Below are 15,802 nucleotides of genomic sequence, written 5' to 3'. Positions count from 1 at the left end.
GCTCACCCCCTCCCTCTCTCTCTCTCTCTCTCTATCTATCTCCTTCTGACCCACTAAACAAATCAAAATCGGGTATTTCTGCTCATTTGTATCTCGTCTGACTTCTTTCCATTTGCAGTCTTTCAATTTTGGAGCGACCTCCGGCGGAAGTGCTACCGGTGGTACACCGGGTTTCTCTTTCGCAGCTCCCCAACCTGGTACTTGGAAATGACATATAGGCATACATAGTTTGTGATATTACATACATACGCACACAATCCGTCTGTATGTGATGTGCACCATTCGTTGTCAGCCATTTTTGTCATCTCTGCATCGAATGTGTGATATTTGTTGTAAGCACACGAGACCCGTTTCGACATCTGTTTCCTCCGCATTGCGCCCAAACACATCACATCCACGACGATTCGAGCTCATAACCCATTTCAATTGGTAAGACATGTATATTGACTTTAGTCCCGTTTTGAGGCCGATGCAGTTGTGGCTTACTTGTGCATTGCAAGTGCAAGTGTTTTGCGAATATTGCAATACATTACCTTGTGTGGCTTGTAGTACCTGGTGCTAAACCGTCTGATAGACTTGCATAAGCCGATAGTAAAATATTTGGAGGATGAAGACACTGTCCTAGTTGAGGCTTGTTCCTGTTTATCAAGAATGCCTTACTGAGAAGTACTATTGTTGTGCATTCCCTGACTTCCAGCAATTGCTTCTGGCCCGTCGTGGGCTATCCTGTAGTGTGCTCAACTTGCACTTGCGCGCGAGCACCTGGCGTGGCTTGTATTCATATAGGAATGCATCGGCGGTATTGTGGAGCCCAGTTCTATAGTTGTTTATTATATACTTTTTACGTTGCAAATACTACGATGTGTCTCCTATTCGTGACCACGCCGCACCAAATATGGAATATCGCGACAACTATAAACAGACATGAATTCGACACTATGCTAAGGCCTTCCAAGCTCGCATAAAGCCAAAAGTCCAACCCTTGCTATCTGCACCCAAAATACAGCAGCAACAGGTGCAACCGCGGCCCCGTCTTTTGGGGCTGGGGCAGTTAGTGGCACACACGCTAAAACTGGCTTCAGTGGGTTTGGTGTGCCTAAGACGAGCACGCAAGGCACGACTCAGTCAGGGACACTCGGTGGCTTCGGCGGGGGGGCAGCACCTGCACCTGCAACAAGTGGATTTGGTACGCCTGCTGCTACCGGGGGTGTGTTATGTGGACGTGGTGGATTTTTCTGCTCCCTTGCCGACATATAGTCTATGTTGCGCGTATAATTCTAATTAGTCCAGATAGGTGCTGCGCTCTTGTCTGCTATTAATGTTATAGCCGCCGTCAACCGAAAGGTGTAGAAAACGTTAAGTTGTTGGACAGGTCTTGGTGCGAATGCTTGGAGTGAATGGTAGCTTTTGGACCTACCAATAAATTGACTGTTTTCATACCCAAATAACCGCCTCCGTATGAATGCCTTTCAAAATTTCTTTGTATTTTTGTTCAGGTGCGGCCGCGGCAGCCCCTGGTAATGGAGGTTTATTCGGTGGAGCACCCGCGACGAAATCTGCGCCGTCAGCAGGTAAAGCAAATTCGAAGTAAATTTCTGTGTAGCGCCTCACAGACAATCATGTAATTTTCTTTGCTAGTCGTCATTCTAATGGTGTTTGTCGAGTAATATATACTGCCTTTCGCTGATGGTGCGTTCGTTTTAATATATCTTGGGGGGTTGTGTTCTGAGATAGGTGAGGGCCCGGTAAAGGTTACTCAACAATATGCGTATTGTCGAGTGAGTCAGTGTGTAACTAGCATCTAAATTTCAGTCAGTGAGTATTCAGAGGTGGCCTCCAGGGTTTTACGAACGATCACTGCACAATTGCGTGTTATTCAACGTTCGAGCGGGATGAGCACGACCGCGTATAAACGAATCCTACTGAATCGCTATACTGGGCCATTACTATAGACTAGTCCAAACAATCAGCCTATATGCGTTCGGACCAAAGAGAATTTATGTTGTTACTTTGTCCCAATAAGCTATTCTATATGTTAAATTGTCTTTTTCGACGGCATACATATTCAAATACTGGCCACACTCGCATTTAAAGTACAGTCTCGCCATTCTTGAGGCTAATCCGCGACAAACTTCGACAAACTTACCATGTGTAGGTAGCTTCCCTGGCTTCGGAGCCAAACCGGCCGCTTCCACCACCGCAGGACAGCCACCCACCGCGCTTTCCTTCGGAAGCGGTGCACCAGCTTCAGGCACTGGTACGTGCAGAAAATTCTCTTACTTCTATCTATGCTCGCCGTTCATACTTTCTACAATAAACTACTCCGATTTGCTAGTGAAGTATTGTCGTTGCCTCATGTTGACCAGATGGTTTTATGCAGTTGACGGTATTGTGTCTCTGGTAGAGCCTATCTTGACCCGCATGATTGGTATTATCCTCATATTAACCCTTTATGGCTCTTCTCTCAGGTGCGCCTGCTGGTGGTCTCTTTAGTGGGGCCGCTCCCAGTGCCACAGGGACAAGCTCTGCAGCCCCTCAGACCAATTTATTCGGTGGTGGTGCACCCGCAACCACAACTGCGGCTGCAACTGCACCTGCACCTGCCGCGGGAGGGCTGAGTTTCGGAGCGGTCAATGCTAATGCACAGAAGCCTGCTACTTCTGGGCTGACTTTTGGTGCTGCGGGAGGTGTGTGTGTGTCAATGTCTACAGTGAATTCTATTGAGCTGTACCTATTATATTCATTGGTTTGTTTGTTATGGTGCCGGCTTTTGTTTTGGGTTATGGTTTAAAGGTGGGACCAAACGGGACAGAAAACTTTCTGGTTGGAGAGTGTAGCTACGTATAGTTGTATCTTTGGGATTTGTATCTCAAACACTTCCGTTTCACACACAATGTCACTTCTATATTTTTTTTTGGGGGGGGGGATTTCGATTGTCTGTGACGAGATCAAATTTTTGTGTGACTTTGGGGATGTGACGAGTGTGATCATACCACAACACCACTGTGTATTTAAATTTCTGATCTATTTTTTTTAGTACATATAAGGACCACTGCGGGCTACCTCGGCGGAAATGCCTTGTATCTTTCAAGAACAACTTCGTTTCACCCTATCGCTTTCCCAATCAATATCACAACCAGCACAAAGAGTCATTGTTGGGCAACTACAATACATTTCTCAGGCACCACCACCACAACTCCTGCTACCGGATTGTTCGGTGGAACATCAAATGCGCCCAAACCAGCCGCCGGCGCAGCCTCTTCAACATTGGGAGGTGCCGTAGGTTCTACTGACACTGCTGCTAGACCGGCTGGTATTAGCTTCGGTGCCTCTGCTCCCGCCACAAACGGTAATTGAGTATCTGTGTTGTGGGTTAGCGTTGTCGTATGACATGTCGATTGGAACCAGCTTGCGTTGGTGATTTATGGTGTGAATTCAGGGGAGCTATGTCTTAATGCTGTTGTAATCTAGCTCCTGCTATGATCAGCCACGGATTGTTTTTGCGATTTTATTCTGGATGCGAATCCGTCGGAACGTGGTAGTTTTATTTGTGCTTGTTCCTTTTGTGCTCATGTATGGGAGAATCACCAATACAATGCCTTGCCTTCGTCCATGTGAGAACTTGCCACAGAACCATCATTTACTAGATTGGTCGTCGGCTCGAGTTTTGCCGCGCTGTGTGACTTTGTCTGTGTGCTTGCCAGTCTAGTATTCCATCATGCGTTTGTGCGTGTCCCGACAAAAGTTATGTGAGTGATTCATCATTTTACACACTAGAGACCCATAGGGCGGCACAGCGACATGGGCTAGGGTGCGTTCAGCGGTCAGTCAACTACCGTGAGCAACACGATCTCACAGTCAATCTTGATTCTGTTACTCATACTATCGGTCGATTTATTCCTGGCACAGGAGCCACTGCGCCCGCATTCAATATGGGGGCGCCGGCATCGGGTTCGGGTGCTGCTCCAAAGAGAGGCTTGTTCTCTAGTGCAGGTGCGTTAGCATTCGTTTGCATGCATGTTGCTTATGGGCTTCCCATATCTGCTGACTTTTGATGTCGCCAAGTCGACATATAAGGGGGTGTGCGTGGTTTGGATTCAAGATGAGTTGTCCGTACTGCATTAAATACAAACATTTGACTGAATTACTATGGAAGCACTTGTATGTGATTAGGTTAAAAATGCTTATTAATCTGCGCCAGACTGTGGCACAAACGTAGCATAGAAAGTACACCGCAGATGGAGAATAAACACGTATGTGCACGCGTGTAGTGCATCGTAGGTAGGAGTGTACCGGTAACCCGAGAACCTTTTTATACATTTTCTTTGCAATTGTGTGTTTGTATTTGAAACCACTTCAACATACGATGTAGTCGAATGAATTCGTGCTTTTGTCTGTATTTTACTTTTCTGTTTGTCCTTTAATTGCATATCGTACAGACATTACAATTATGTGCGCGTAATCCTGCGTGTATTTGTGCTATTTTGAAAATATGCTAGGCATCATCTCCATCGTGTGCTCGTCATTGGCTGCGTTTAGCTACGCTATTTGTTTTGATCGTTTGTAAATGATTGCACTTTGCTACATATTCCGCCATTCCTTAAGGCCGCGTTTTATATCTTGACTCTATGCTATAGCTCCTGCAGCCTCCACTTCCACTTCCACTACGGCCCACGGAACAACTGCGACAGGCTCCACGACAGCACCAGCTGCCAATGGGGCAGATACATTTAAAGCCCCCGCACCAGGTATGATAAATCATGTTTAGCTGTTATTAAACACTGATGGTTTAGCTGCCCGGCAGTCTCTGTATTTAGTGCTTGTACTCGAATATACATGTGGTCATTTTCTTGTGAGGGTGTGGGTCCTCAGCTTCACACTGATAATGAGCTTCCCAACTCGTGAACGATTCTACACGTGTGTATGCACTTTATACAGTCCGATGTGCATAGAACGATCGCCATATTGCAGTCTTTATGCACTTATATCTTCATTGTAAGCTTTCGATCAAGCTCGAACTACAGCCATTCACATACTACACTTACGAAATTTTGCCTCTGAACAAACTGTGTATTCTTAATTATCAAATGTACATGCACTTGTATCCAGCATGAATATTCCATGATCAGTATCTAAACTACGGACACCGATGCACATATTTCTCGTCCAATTTATATTCAAACGAATCAATACAATATCAAACAATGTATACTATGTGCGTCTGTTATAAATCAATATGCTCACAACGTGCGAATACCACGCAAACACGTATGTTCATTACAAATACTTCAAATCAAGTGAGAGAAACCGCCACGCTGTATCTTCTCGTACTCGAGGGGAAATATCACTTCGTCCCATGTGTACATCTCGGGCGCAGGCTCATAACCCTGATTGCAATATGCAATAAGCTAGACTGGTAAACCCCTGCGATACTAATTTAATCCTCGTCAAACCCGACTAGGTACCACGGCGTCTTCCAGTACAGCACAATCGGCCACGGCTGCACCAGCACCTGCTGCCGCTGATACCGCCCCAGCCCCAACGACCAAGCCATCAGAGATTACAAACATGAAAGTACAAGAAATTGTCGACTCATTCAATCGCAAGTTGGAGATGCATACACAAGATTATTGTAGGCACGCGCTGGATATTCGAAATCTAGATCAAATGCTCATCAAAAATCAAGACGCGGTAGGTATAGGGGTCTTTGAGTGAAATGATTTGGACCCTATCGTAGTGTAGCCGTATGTAAACTCTGGTCTGTACTGTTTTGTGTCCGAGTCTGTGCGACTCAACTTCGATGTTGAATACAGCATGAATGCTCTCTAGCGCCACCTAGGTATATGTTGTGTACATATTATATGATTCGCACGTGTGCATTGGGGAACAACCAACATCATGATCATCATGGGCCTGTATCCGTGTTCATGCGCTGGGCATTTGCGTTTCTGATTGCTCTGAATCATTTAATAGATTGAGGGTGTTTTCGGTGAATTAGAAGAGGTCAAAACCATGCAGAAGAGGCTCAATCAGGAAATAGACTACATCGATGCCCACCAAAAAGACATAGGCGAATACATAAACGAACAGAAAAGCCAAGCGCGTATGAATGGTGCGAAAATGAATGCGAGAGGGCAGGCTTACACAAGCGGGGCCAACCCTTCAGATCGGAAGACAATGTTAGAAACTCTGGAGGACGTGAATCGGCAACTAAACAAGGTGATTGTACCTACAGCGTCTCCCGCTTGTGTATCGAGTGGTGGTTGTGTGTGCTCGCCGTGCATCTATCTTGGTCGCGTATTCAATGTCAAAGGCAATGCATTTGTTTGAGAATGTATATGAGACTATTAGTTGCTTTGACCTGCTGCAACATCCTCACATGCATACCAATTGTGCTAGTATATTGCATCGCACAAGCGATGAGAATGTATTTGTGCACTATAGTGTCAGATACAGTGAACGGCAACGCTTCATTTCATTGCTGTCTTCTGAGTCAGAATTATATATGCTAAATCACGCTCGCAGTAGTTGTAAAGGGAACACACTTAGGTCTATAAACGTCTACAAATTAAATTTCGTCGTAAATCTTCTCCATATACTATTTTCTTCATTTATTTCTTTCTCATATTCACACACTCAGGTGGACGAACAACTTCGCGGCGTCATAGAGACAGTGAACAGTACTACACAGGATCCGAATCAAGAAAATACGATAGACAAAGTCGTAGATATCCTTAATTGCTACTTGGAGAGTTTGCAGTGGATTGATAGCAATGCAGACAAGCTCGAACAACGCATGGTTATGACGAAGCAAGGCTTGGCGGAAGCACGACAAAACCTGTCCCGTTTGCACTACTAGAGATTGGTCGTACTAGTATTCGAAATTAAACTTATGTCCTGCTGACTGACACATCAGAACCGATACGGTCTCATACCTCGAGTTGTGTTTTATATCAAAATCATGTCCCGCTGGAGTCTATCTTTACCTGCTCGCTACGCTGTGTTTACATTCCGTGACAAACACGGCTTAAATGTGAGTTTTTTTTTGTTTTTTTTTAAAGCGTTCCCACTAACAAAGTGGTCAACGTGCCTGATTTCACTTCGGGTATTGTTTTTGGTTCTGCGATGTGAAGGGTTCGGAACTAACTCTCGTGTGTCATGTGTACGTCTAACGATTCAATATGAAAAACAACTGCTTAAATTCATCGAGCAGCTGAATGTCACATCTAAAATATGCTTACAGTTTATTCAAACGATATTGAAAATGAGTGGATCTTTGCGGCTAAGGCGGTCTACCAGCCCAAGGAGTTTTACATATCGAGATACATTTTTTTTGTTACGAAATAGCTGTTTTAGGTATATTTGCTTTCCTGAAGGAAGTAATATATAGCCTTTCGTACACCTGTGTATATATACTGATGCCCGCCCTTTTTGTGCGTTAAGTTAGCAGTGTTATTATGGCGGACATGATACCCGCTTGCGCCAAGGTTTTGTAAAAATAAAAAGATAATTCTAAACGAGTGTATATGAAGCGGTTGTGTGCATGCATGTACAACAACGATACAAATGACCAATACATGTGTGGCTTGCACGGAAGTATACTGTTCGCATATGTGCTCTGCGAACGAAGATTTCCATTTGGCGGAAATGATAGTCGCGTATTCCGCCCCATCCGCAAAAGCAAAACACGACAATTAGAACTTCTTTCGGCTACTATGGAGATTCCGATATCTTCCATCATAATGCGCCAAAATATACATGTCTATCGCATCAAGCACACCTGAAAACACAGCGTCAACTATTGGATTTTCTAACAAGATCATAATGTAGTGCTGCTTTGATGTGCGTAAGGGTCGCTTTATGCCCAATTATATGCGTATACCGATTATTCGCACCATTGACTATGTATCAAACATTTCAGACAGTTTTCGTCTACCATGTGCCTGCATAGACATCACATACCCACCTCGACTACGCTTTAATTCGTTTGACTCTAAAGTTTTCCGACGTGCCTGTATAGGCGTGTGGTAGCGCAAATCGACTCCGTCTTATTCCTGTTGACTCCAAATGAACATCTATTGGTACAGCTTCAAATCGAATTTTATGAATATGGTTCGAGTGGTATCATGTGTGAAGTCGGCAATATGTATATGATTGTATCGGTCATGCTACTTTCATCCAGGTCCACAATCATCAAGTAATATCAATATGTTGTATCTCAGGTTTTCGCAGGTGGTTAAAATTCCAATGCTCAGCTTCCTCGGGAGTTCTACTGGGACCCCTGATTCAATATTTGAAGATACTGAATTACTTTGATTTTTCTAGTTGAAGTTGAAATATAAATGCCTTTTCCAAACAGGCGATAACGGTGCCCGCTCGTTGCATCATAGTGAAGACATGGCCATAGTGAGATGCCCTTACATAAAGTAATTTACAATGTTACTATTGATTTGCCCTGAGTCGTGTGGTGGAAATTATTATGGTGTGCTGATTCTATGCGATAGGTGAAATCTGGTACCAGATCTAGTAGTGATTCTCGCAGATCGGGCTACACGTACGGGGCCTTTGAAATATCGCTGACGAAGAAAATATCGCCTTTGATACAGGTGCGCTGTAAAACGAGAACAATACAAATCAGTCAAAGGGACGAATTAATATCGTACACTCGGTCGAATAGTGTCGTTTGTAATAAGACATTTCAATAGGGCATATATCTGAGGTTTTCGTACAATGAAATGTAGTCATGAGAATTCTTGTGGCAGTATCCAATGAGATGAATTTTGACATGCAACTGATCATACAACTACGGTTCCTTCGGTCCTCGGATTTGTGGCGAGGGTGATTATACATTTTTGTGTACTGTCACAAGACTACTCTTCAAGTTCTTGGAGCAATGTATAAAAACCTCACATGAATGCCTTATTGTACAGTCATCCGACATATGTAAATATTCGACCGAGTGCACGACATTAATTCGTCAACACTGACCGATCAGTAAGTTATATATTTGCCAATACGGCCAAGAGCTAGGCCGTTGATACTCTCGGGGGGATTAAAAGGCCCACTCCTACTGGTTTGATATACACGAACCAACAATACGGGCTAATACTGCCAAGAGTAAGGCCATTGATAATTTCGTGATCATCTAGAAGCACACACTTGATTTGATGAACCCGAACCGAAAAGGACGAGGCAACGTGAGTAGCACCCGCCTATGTCATGGTATTGAGCTTGCTTTTTATGATATGAATTCAAGATACAATTTGCATTACATATCCCGCTGACCACACCGGAAATTAGTCAGAAACCAAGAGTTATCTTGTGATTACACGGACAGTCTATAGGAGGTTAAAGTTTGAATCGAAACCGAACGTGTCATTCTATACCCGATAGGGTTTTTAACATTAACTTGGCAACCTCTTAGTGAGAATTTGCTGGATCTACAATGTTTCAACCGATCTATGCGAAGTATAGGGCCCGTACCTTTGTATCTATGAGTTGATCCATCAGCTTACTATGTTATGTATCTGTATTTTTTTGTGTTCAAACCATCAGTTGATTGTAGTTTGCTGTGTCTACCTTATATAGGGACTCCAGTAAAGAGAAAGCGTACTCAAATGCATTTGTTTCGCAACTAGGGGTAATATTATTTATTTCAATTTGGGTAAATTATTATATGTCTATATGCACATCAGACTCCATATTCGTTAGAGAATTCTGTGAAGATTTGAGGGAAGTTAAGATTGTCGTCGAACTGCCGGAGAGAGAAAAATGTCAGAGAAAACAAGTTATGTCGTGACTCAACGAACCATTTTTAAAAGAATAAAAGTTTGAAACGAAACCAAACGTATTATTCTAGAGCTGATAGGACTTTCAACAGCAACTAGGCAAACTCCTAGTTAAATTTGCTGGATTTACAGTCTTTGACACGATTTATGCAAAGTACTGGATCCATATCTTTATATCTTTGAGGTGATACATTTTTTTGTATATGCTTATTTAATGACCAAATCATCAGTTGGTTGTAATTGTGTGCTTGTATATTGAGAGGGACTTCCGTAATAATAAAAAGGTAATCAAACGCACATATACCCCAACTGCTATTTTGTCAGAATAACAAGAGTTATCTCCTTTTTTTATCTTTAAGAAATTACAAGTTTGAATCGAAACAAAACGTATTATTCTGAATCCGAAATGTATTTAACATTAACTTGGCAAACTCTTAGTGACAGTTTGCTCGATTTACAATTTTAACCAATTTATGCAACTATAGGACCGATACCTTTGTATTTATGAGATGATCCATCAAATGACTATGTTATGGATAGTGACTAAAGTGTAGGTTTAAGTTTTACGTATCTGTTTATTTGACTCGAGACACACAAAGAAAATATTTGAGATAAGAAGTATGAATCGACACCATCCGTATACTTCTATAGCCAAAACTGCTTTTAACATCAACTTGGTAAACTCCAAGTAAAAATTTACTGGTTTTACAACATATCAACCGATTTACGCAAAGTATAGGATTATATCAGGCACTATATTCCCAAAACTTCCATACCAGCGCATACAGTTCTTCGCTTTTGCTGTTTACTTCCAGCACGTCAATTTGCGGAGTACCTTGGTGACTGCCTGGGACTACATCTTGACTCAATCAACAGTACAAACCCACTCGCCCCACTTACAAGACCCGCTTGGACACGTAACAGACCTCCGGACAAATTTCCGTTCAGTATTTACGCTTTTCTAGAATCAAAGGGCGGGTGTACACCTTAACACAAGGAACTCCGTAAGCTTCGCGAGCAGATCCGACATAATACCCTACAACGTCTCACAACCAAGGAGATAGCAGGCAAGGCTCGCCCGTCAATACTACTACCGACTTATAAAGGGAGAACCTCCCATCACGGACCAGGACAAGCCATCCCATAGTAGCTTTACCCACTGCCGCGAACACACTCTAATCCCCATTTGTGCCATGATAGCAACCAACACATTACTGTTCCAATTGCTTGACTATCGTACCGGTGGGTGCCTCTGTCCTATATGCCCCGGAGATAAGACCTCTACGTCCATCCACTTTGCTTGTATCAGTTCTCTGATAAGGCGTATTCTGGTGGCCCTAATTCAATTGGACCGAACTTACTACAACAACTACAGGATCGGCATGATTACCACGGCATATGGACTCTCCACGAACGTCTCGGAAGCTTTCTTCCTCCATGAACAATAGGCACCAATTTATCCCCATCCAGTACTGGTCGATAGATTGATGCTCCCCATACCCCGTCTCATCACTTTACTGAAGCACTATTTTCATATTTCGGTACAGACCAAATCTTCGAGACTTCTGGTACCACCTATGATACTTCCCGCTATAGCTAGCCAGGATATTACAATTACATCAGTTGTGTGGTGTAGTGTCGGATAGCCCCCAACTTCGCTCCGAAACAGAATTGCGATTGACAACCTCACCCTTCTTGGTATCACGTTCAAAATATCTCAGACCGACTCAGCCCATATTATCACTACAAGTGTGGGCCAGCTTTATTTCACGCAATGGCACACAGGTTTTAGTTCTCACCCGGTGGTAGATGTATGCCGTATCCATCGCCGTGAACTAACGCACCGTATGTCTTCCATCGTTGCATCACTCGCCCCGAGCTTCTCGCGACAGTTCGACAATCTCAACTTCCCTTCAATTTCCCAGAACCTCTCCAACGACTATGAAGCCTGATGTACATGTAGACATATAAATCTCTAACCAAATTCCAATACCCATTTGTGCCATGATAGCAACCAACACATTACTGTTCCAATTGCTTGACTATCGTACCGGTGGGTGCCTCTGTCCTATATGCCCCGGAGATAAAACCTTTACGTCCATCCACTTTGCTTGTATCAGTTCTCTAATAAGGCGTATTCTGGTGGCCCTAATTCAATTGGACCGAACTTACTACAACAACTACAGGATCGGCATGATTACCACGGCATATGGACTCTCCACGAACATCTCGGAAGCTTTCTTCCTCCATGAACAATAGGCACCAATTTATCCCCATCCAGTACTGGTCGATAGATTGATGTTCCCCATACCCCGTCTCATCACTTTACTGAAGCACTATTTTCATATTTCGGTACAGACCAAATCTTCGAGACTTCTGGTACCACCTATGATACTTCCCGCTATAGTTAGCCAGGATATTACAATTACATCAGTTGTGTGGTGTAGTGTCGGATAGCCCCCAACTTCGCTCCGAAACAGAATTGCGATTGACAAACTCACCCTCCTTGGTATCACGTTCAAAATATCTCAGACCGACTCAGCCCATATTATCACTACAAGTGTGGGCCAGCTTTATTTCACGCAATGGCACACAGGTTTTAGTTCTCACCCGGTGGTAGATGTATGCTGTATCCATCGCCGTGAACTAACGCACCGTATGTCTTCCATCGTTGCATCACTCGCCCCGAGCTTCTCGCGACAGTTCGACAATCTCAACTTCCCTTCAATTTCCCAGAACCTCTCCAACGACTATGAAGCCTGATGTACAAGTATACATATAAATCTCTAACCAAATTGAAAAAAAAATTATTTTCCTTATTTCAACCGATTAGTTCAAAGTATAGAACCCATGTCTTTGTATCTATAAAGTGATCTGTCAACTTACTTTGTTATGAATAGCGATTGAAGTGTAGGTTTCTGTAGTATCGATGTGTTTATTTAGTTTGTTTATCAGAAGACCTATCTCGTGACACACACGAACACTGTTCAAGTTATTCTAAGTTTAAAGCAAAAACAACCGTATCTATTATTCTATAGCGGAGAGGGCTTTGCTGGATATACAATGTTTCAAACAATTTATGCACATAGGACCCATGTTTTGTATCTATGAGGTGATAAATCACCCTATTATGTTATATAGCGACTGGGGTACAGAGGTATGTTATGTGTATCTAGTTATTTAGAGTTCGAACCCATCATTTGGTCGTAACTTGCTGTGTCTAACTTATAGAGGGACTCTCGTAAGCAGAAAGAGTACTCAGATGCATATAACAACTGACATTTTGTCAGAGAAATTAAGAGTTACGTTGTATCACAACAGACAGAGTTGAAAAGGTATTAAAAGGTTGAATCGAAACCAAACTTATTACTATATAGCCGAAAGGACTTCCAACATTGACTTAACAAATTCTTACTGAAAGTTACCTGGATTTCAAATGAATTATGCGAATTATAGGTACTGCGTCTTTGTATTTATGAGGTGACCATCAACTTACTATACTATGAACAGCAAATGAAGTGTAGGATTCTGCTATGCATTTGTTTATTTGATTTTATCGCAGAAAACATATCTCGTGAAACACATGGACAATCCTTAAGATCCTTGAAGTTTGGACCGAACCCAAACGTATCGGTTTAGAGTCGAGAGATATTTCATCATTAACTTGGCAAATTTAGTGAAGATTTGCTGGATTTAGAATATTCCAACCGATTTCTCCATAAACGAACAATCTTTAAGATATTTAAAGTTTGGATCGAACCAAAACATGATATCAAAATCGAGAAATATTTCATCATTAACTTGGCAAACTCTCAGTGAAGTATTGTTGAATTGACGATATTCCAACAGATTTGTCCATGCAGGACCCATGCCGTTGCATCTATGATGTGATCCATCAATTTATTACGTTATGGATAGCAACTGAAGTGGATGAGTCTGTTTTACGTATCTGTTTATTTGGTGTTCAAACCATCAGTTGGTTGTAATTTGCTCCGTCTCATTTCTAGAGGAACTCTCGTAAAGGGAAAGCGTACTCAAATGCATTTATTCCGCAACTTATATTTTGTCAGAAAAATATAGAGTTATGTCGTGACACAATGGACAATCTTTACGATATTTGAAAGTTTGAATCAAAACCGTACTATTCTATCGCCAATCTAGTTAGAATTTGCTGGGTATACAATATTTTAAGCGATTTATGCAAAATATAGGACCCATGTTTTTATATCATTGAGGTGATCCATCAACTTACTATGATGTGAATAGCGGCTGAAATGATGTATTCAACACATCAGTTGGTTGTCATTTGGTTCGTGTAACTTGTAGATGGACTCCAGTAAAGAGATAAGGTACTCAAATGCATATATATCCCGAATTATATTCGTCAGAATATCAAAAAATTTCTCGTGACACACACAGACAATCTTTAAAAAGAAAATATATTGAATCGAAACCAACCGTATTATTCTGTAGCTGATAAGTCATTCATCATTAACTTGACAAACTCTTAGTCAATATTTCCTGGATTTCTAGAATTTCAAATAACTATAGGACCTATGTTTCTCTGTACCTATGAAGTATCCTATCAACTTACTACTTTATGGATAGCAACTGATACGTTGTCAGAGATAACAAGAGGTATGTCGTGACACACAGGACAATCTTTGAGAGGTTAAAAATTTCAATCAAAACCAAACGTATCATGTTTATTGAAATATTTACTAATTTTACGATATTTTAAGCGGTTTATGTGAAAGTATTGAAACAGCGTCTTTGTATCTATGAATCAAATCATCAACATATTATGTGATGGATAGCAACTGAAGCGTAGGTTTCTTAAGTATCCGTTTATTCAGTGTCCGACCCATTAGTTGGTTGTCATTTGATGCGTGTAACTTGAATCAGGATTTCCGTGAAGAAAAGCGATACTCAAATGTACAATTCCCAACTGATATTTGTCAGAATAACAAGAGCTTATCTCGTGACACACACGGACGAGCTTCAAGAAATTATATACTTTGAATAAAAACCAATCGTATTATTCTGTGCCGAGAGGGCTTACAACATTGAATTGGCAAACTCTTAGTAAAAATTTACTGGATTTATCTACAATCTTACAAACAATTGATGCATAGTATAGGACCCGTGTCTTTGAATTCATGAGGTATATTTCATCAACTTATTATTTTATGAATGGCGACTAAAGTGGAAGGCTATCATTTTGCATTTGTCTATTTGATTTTATCTGAGAAAAGTTGTCACGTGATACACACGGACAATATATAAGAAATTATAGGTTGGAATCAAAACCAAACGTTTTATTTTTTAGCCGAGGGCGCTTTCAACATTAACTTGGCAAACTCTCAAGTGAATACCTGCTATGTTTACAATATTTTATGCAAAGTATAGGACCCGTGTCGTTGTATCTATGAGGTGATCCATCAACTTGCTATGCTCGGATAACGACCGCAGTATGGGTATTTTATATATCTAATTATTTAGTGTAGAATCCATCAGTAGGTTGATAGATGCGTGCAACTTGAAGTGGGACTTCCGTAAAGAAAACCGATTCTCAACTGCATATAGATATCAGCGGATATTTTATCAAAGTAATTAGAGTTATCTCATTATACACACAATCTAACCCTAATATTCTAGAGTCGAGACGGCTTTCAACATTAACTTGAGAAACTCTTAGTGAATTGAATATGTGCTGTATATATTTCAAACGATTTATGCGAAATATATGACCCACGCCTTTGTACATATAAGATGATCCATCAACTAACTATGTTACGAATAGCGACTGGAGTGTAGGCTCCTGTTTTATGCATCTGTTTATTTGATTCTTTCACAGAAAATGTATCTCGTGAAGCACACGGACATTCTAATCGATTCACAAGTTTAAATCGCGACCAAAAGTATTGTGGTAGAGTCGATAGGGCCTTTACAATTAACCTGACAAACTCTTAGTGAAATTTAACGATATATACAAATTACTAGGACCTGTTGGA

General features: G+C 41.6%; 1 protein-coding gene across 1 annotated transcript in view; it reads left to right on the top strand.

Annotated features, from left to right (window-relative positions):
• Positions 1 to 6,947, top strand: part of SARC_00482 (hypothetical protein) — a gene marked incomplete at its 5' end in the record, with an annotated part of 9,408 nt that extends 2,461 nt beyond the window's left edge. The window contains 11 exons of the mRNA XM_014305817.1: positions 119 to 197; positions 1,007 to 1,207; positions 1,497 to 1,571; positions 2,156 to 2,257; positions 2,469 to 2,687; positions 3,182 to 3,349; positions 3,910 to 3,993; positions 4,638 to 4,748; positions 5,462 to 5,691; positions 5,974 to 6,219; positions 6,641 to 6,947. Coding sequence (XP_014161292.1) covers positions 119 to 197; positions 1,007 to 1,207; positions 1,497 to 1,571; positions 2,156 to 2,257; positions 2,469 to 2,687; positions 3,182 to 3,349; positions 3,910 to 3,993; positions 4,638 to 4,748; positions 5,462 to 5,691; positions 5,974 to 6,219; positions 6,641 to 6,859 — 1,734 coding nt within the window. The 3' untranslated portion in view covers positions 6,860 to 6,947. The remainder of the gene's footprint in view (positions 1 to 118; positions 198 to 1,006; positions 1,208 to 1,496; positions 1,572 to 2,155; positions 2,258 to 2,468; positions 2,688 to 3,181; positions 3,350 to 3,909; positions 3,994 to 4,637; positions 4,749 to 5,461; positions 5,692 to 5,973; positions 6,220 to 6,640) is intronic.
• Between the last annotated feature and the right edge of the window lie 8,855 nt (positions 6,948 to 15,802).

Source organism: Sphaeroforma arctica (assembly GCF_001186125.1).
Source record: "Sphaeroforma arctica JP610 unplaced genomic scaffold supercont1.15, whole genome shotgun sequence".
Lineage (NCBI taxonomy): Eukaryota > Ichthyosporea > Ichthyophonida > Sphaeroforma > Sphaeroforma arctica.
Note: the sequence above shows the minus strand (reverse complement) of the source record. Positions and strands in the feature narration are given on the sequence as shown.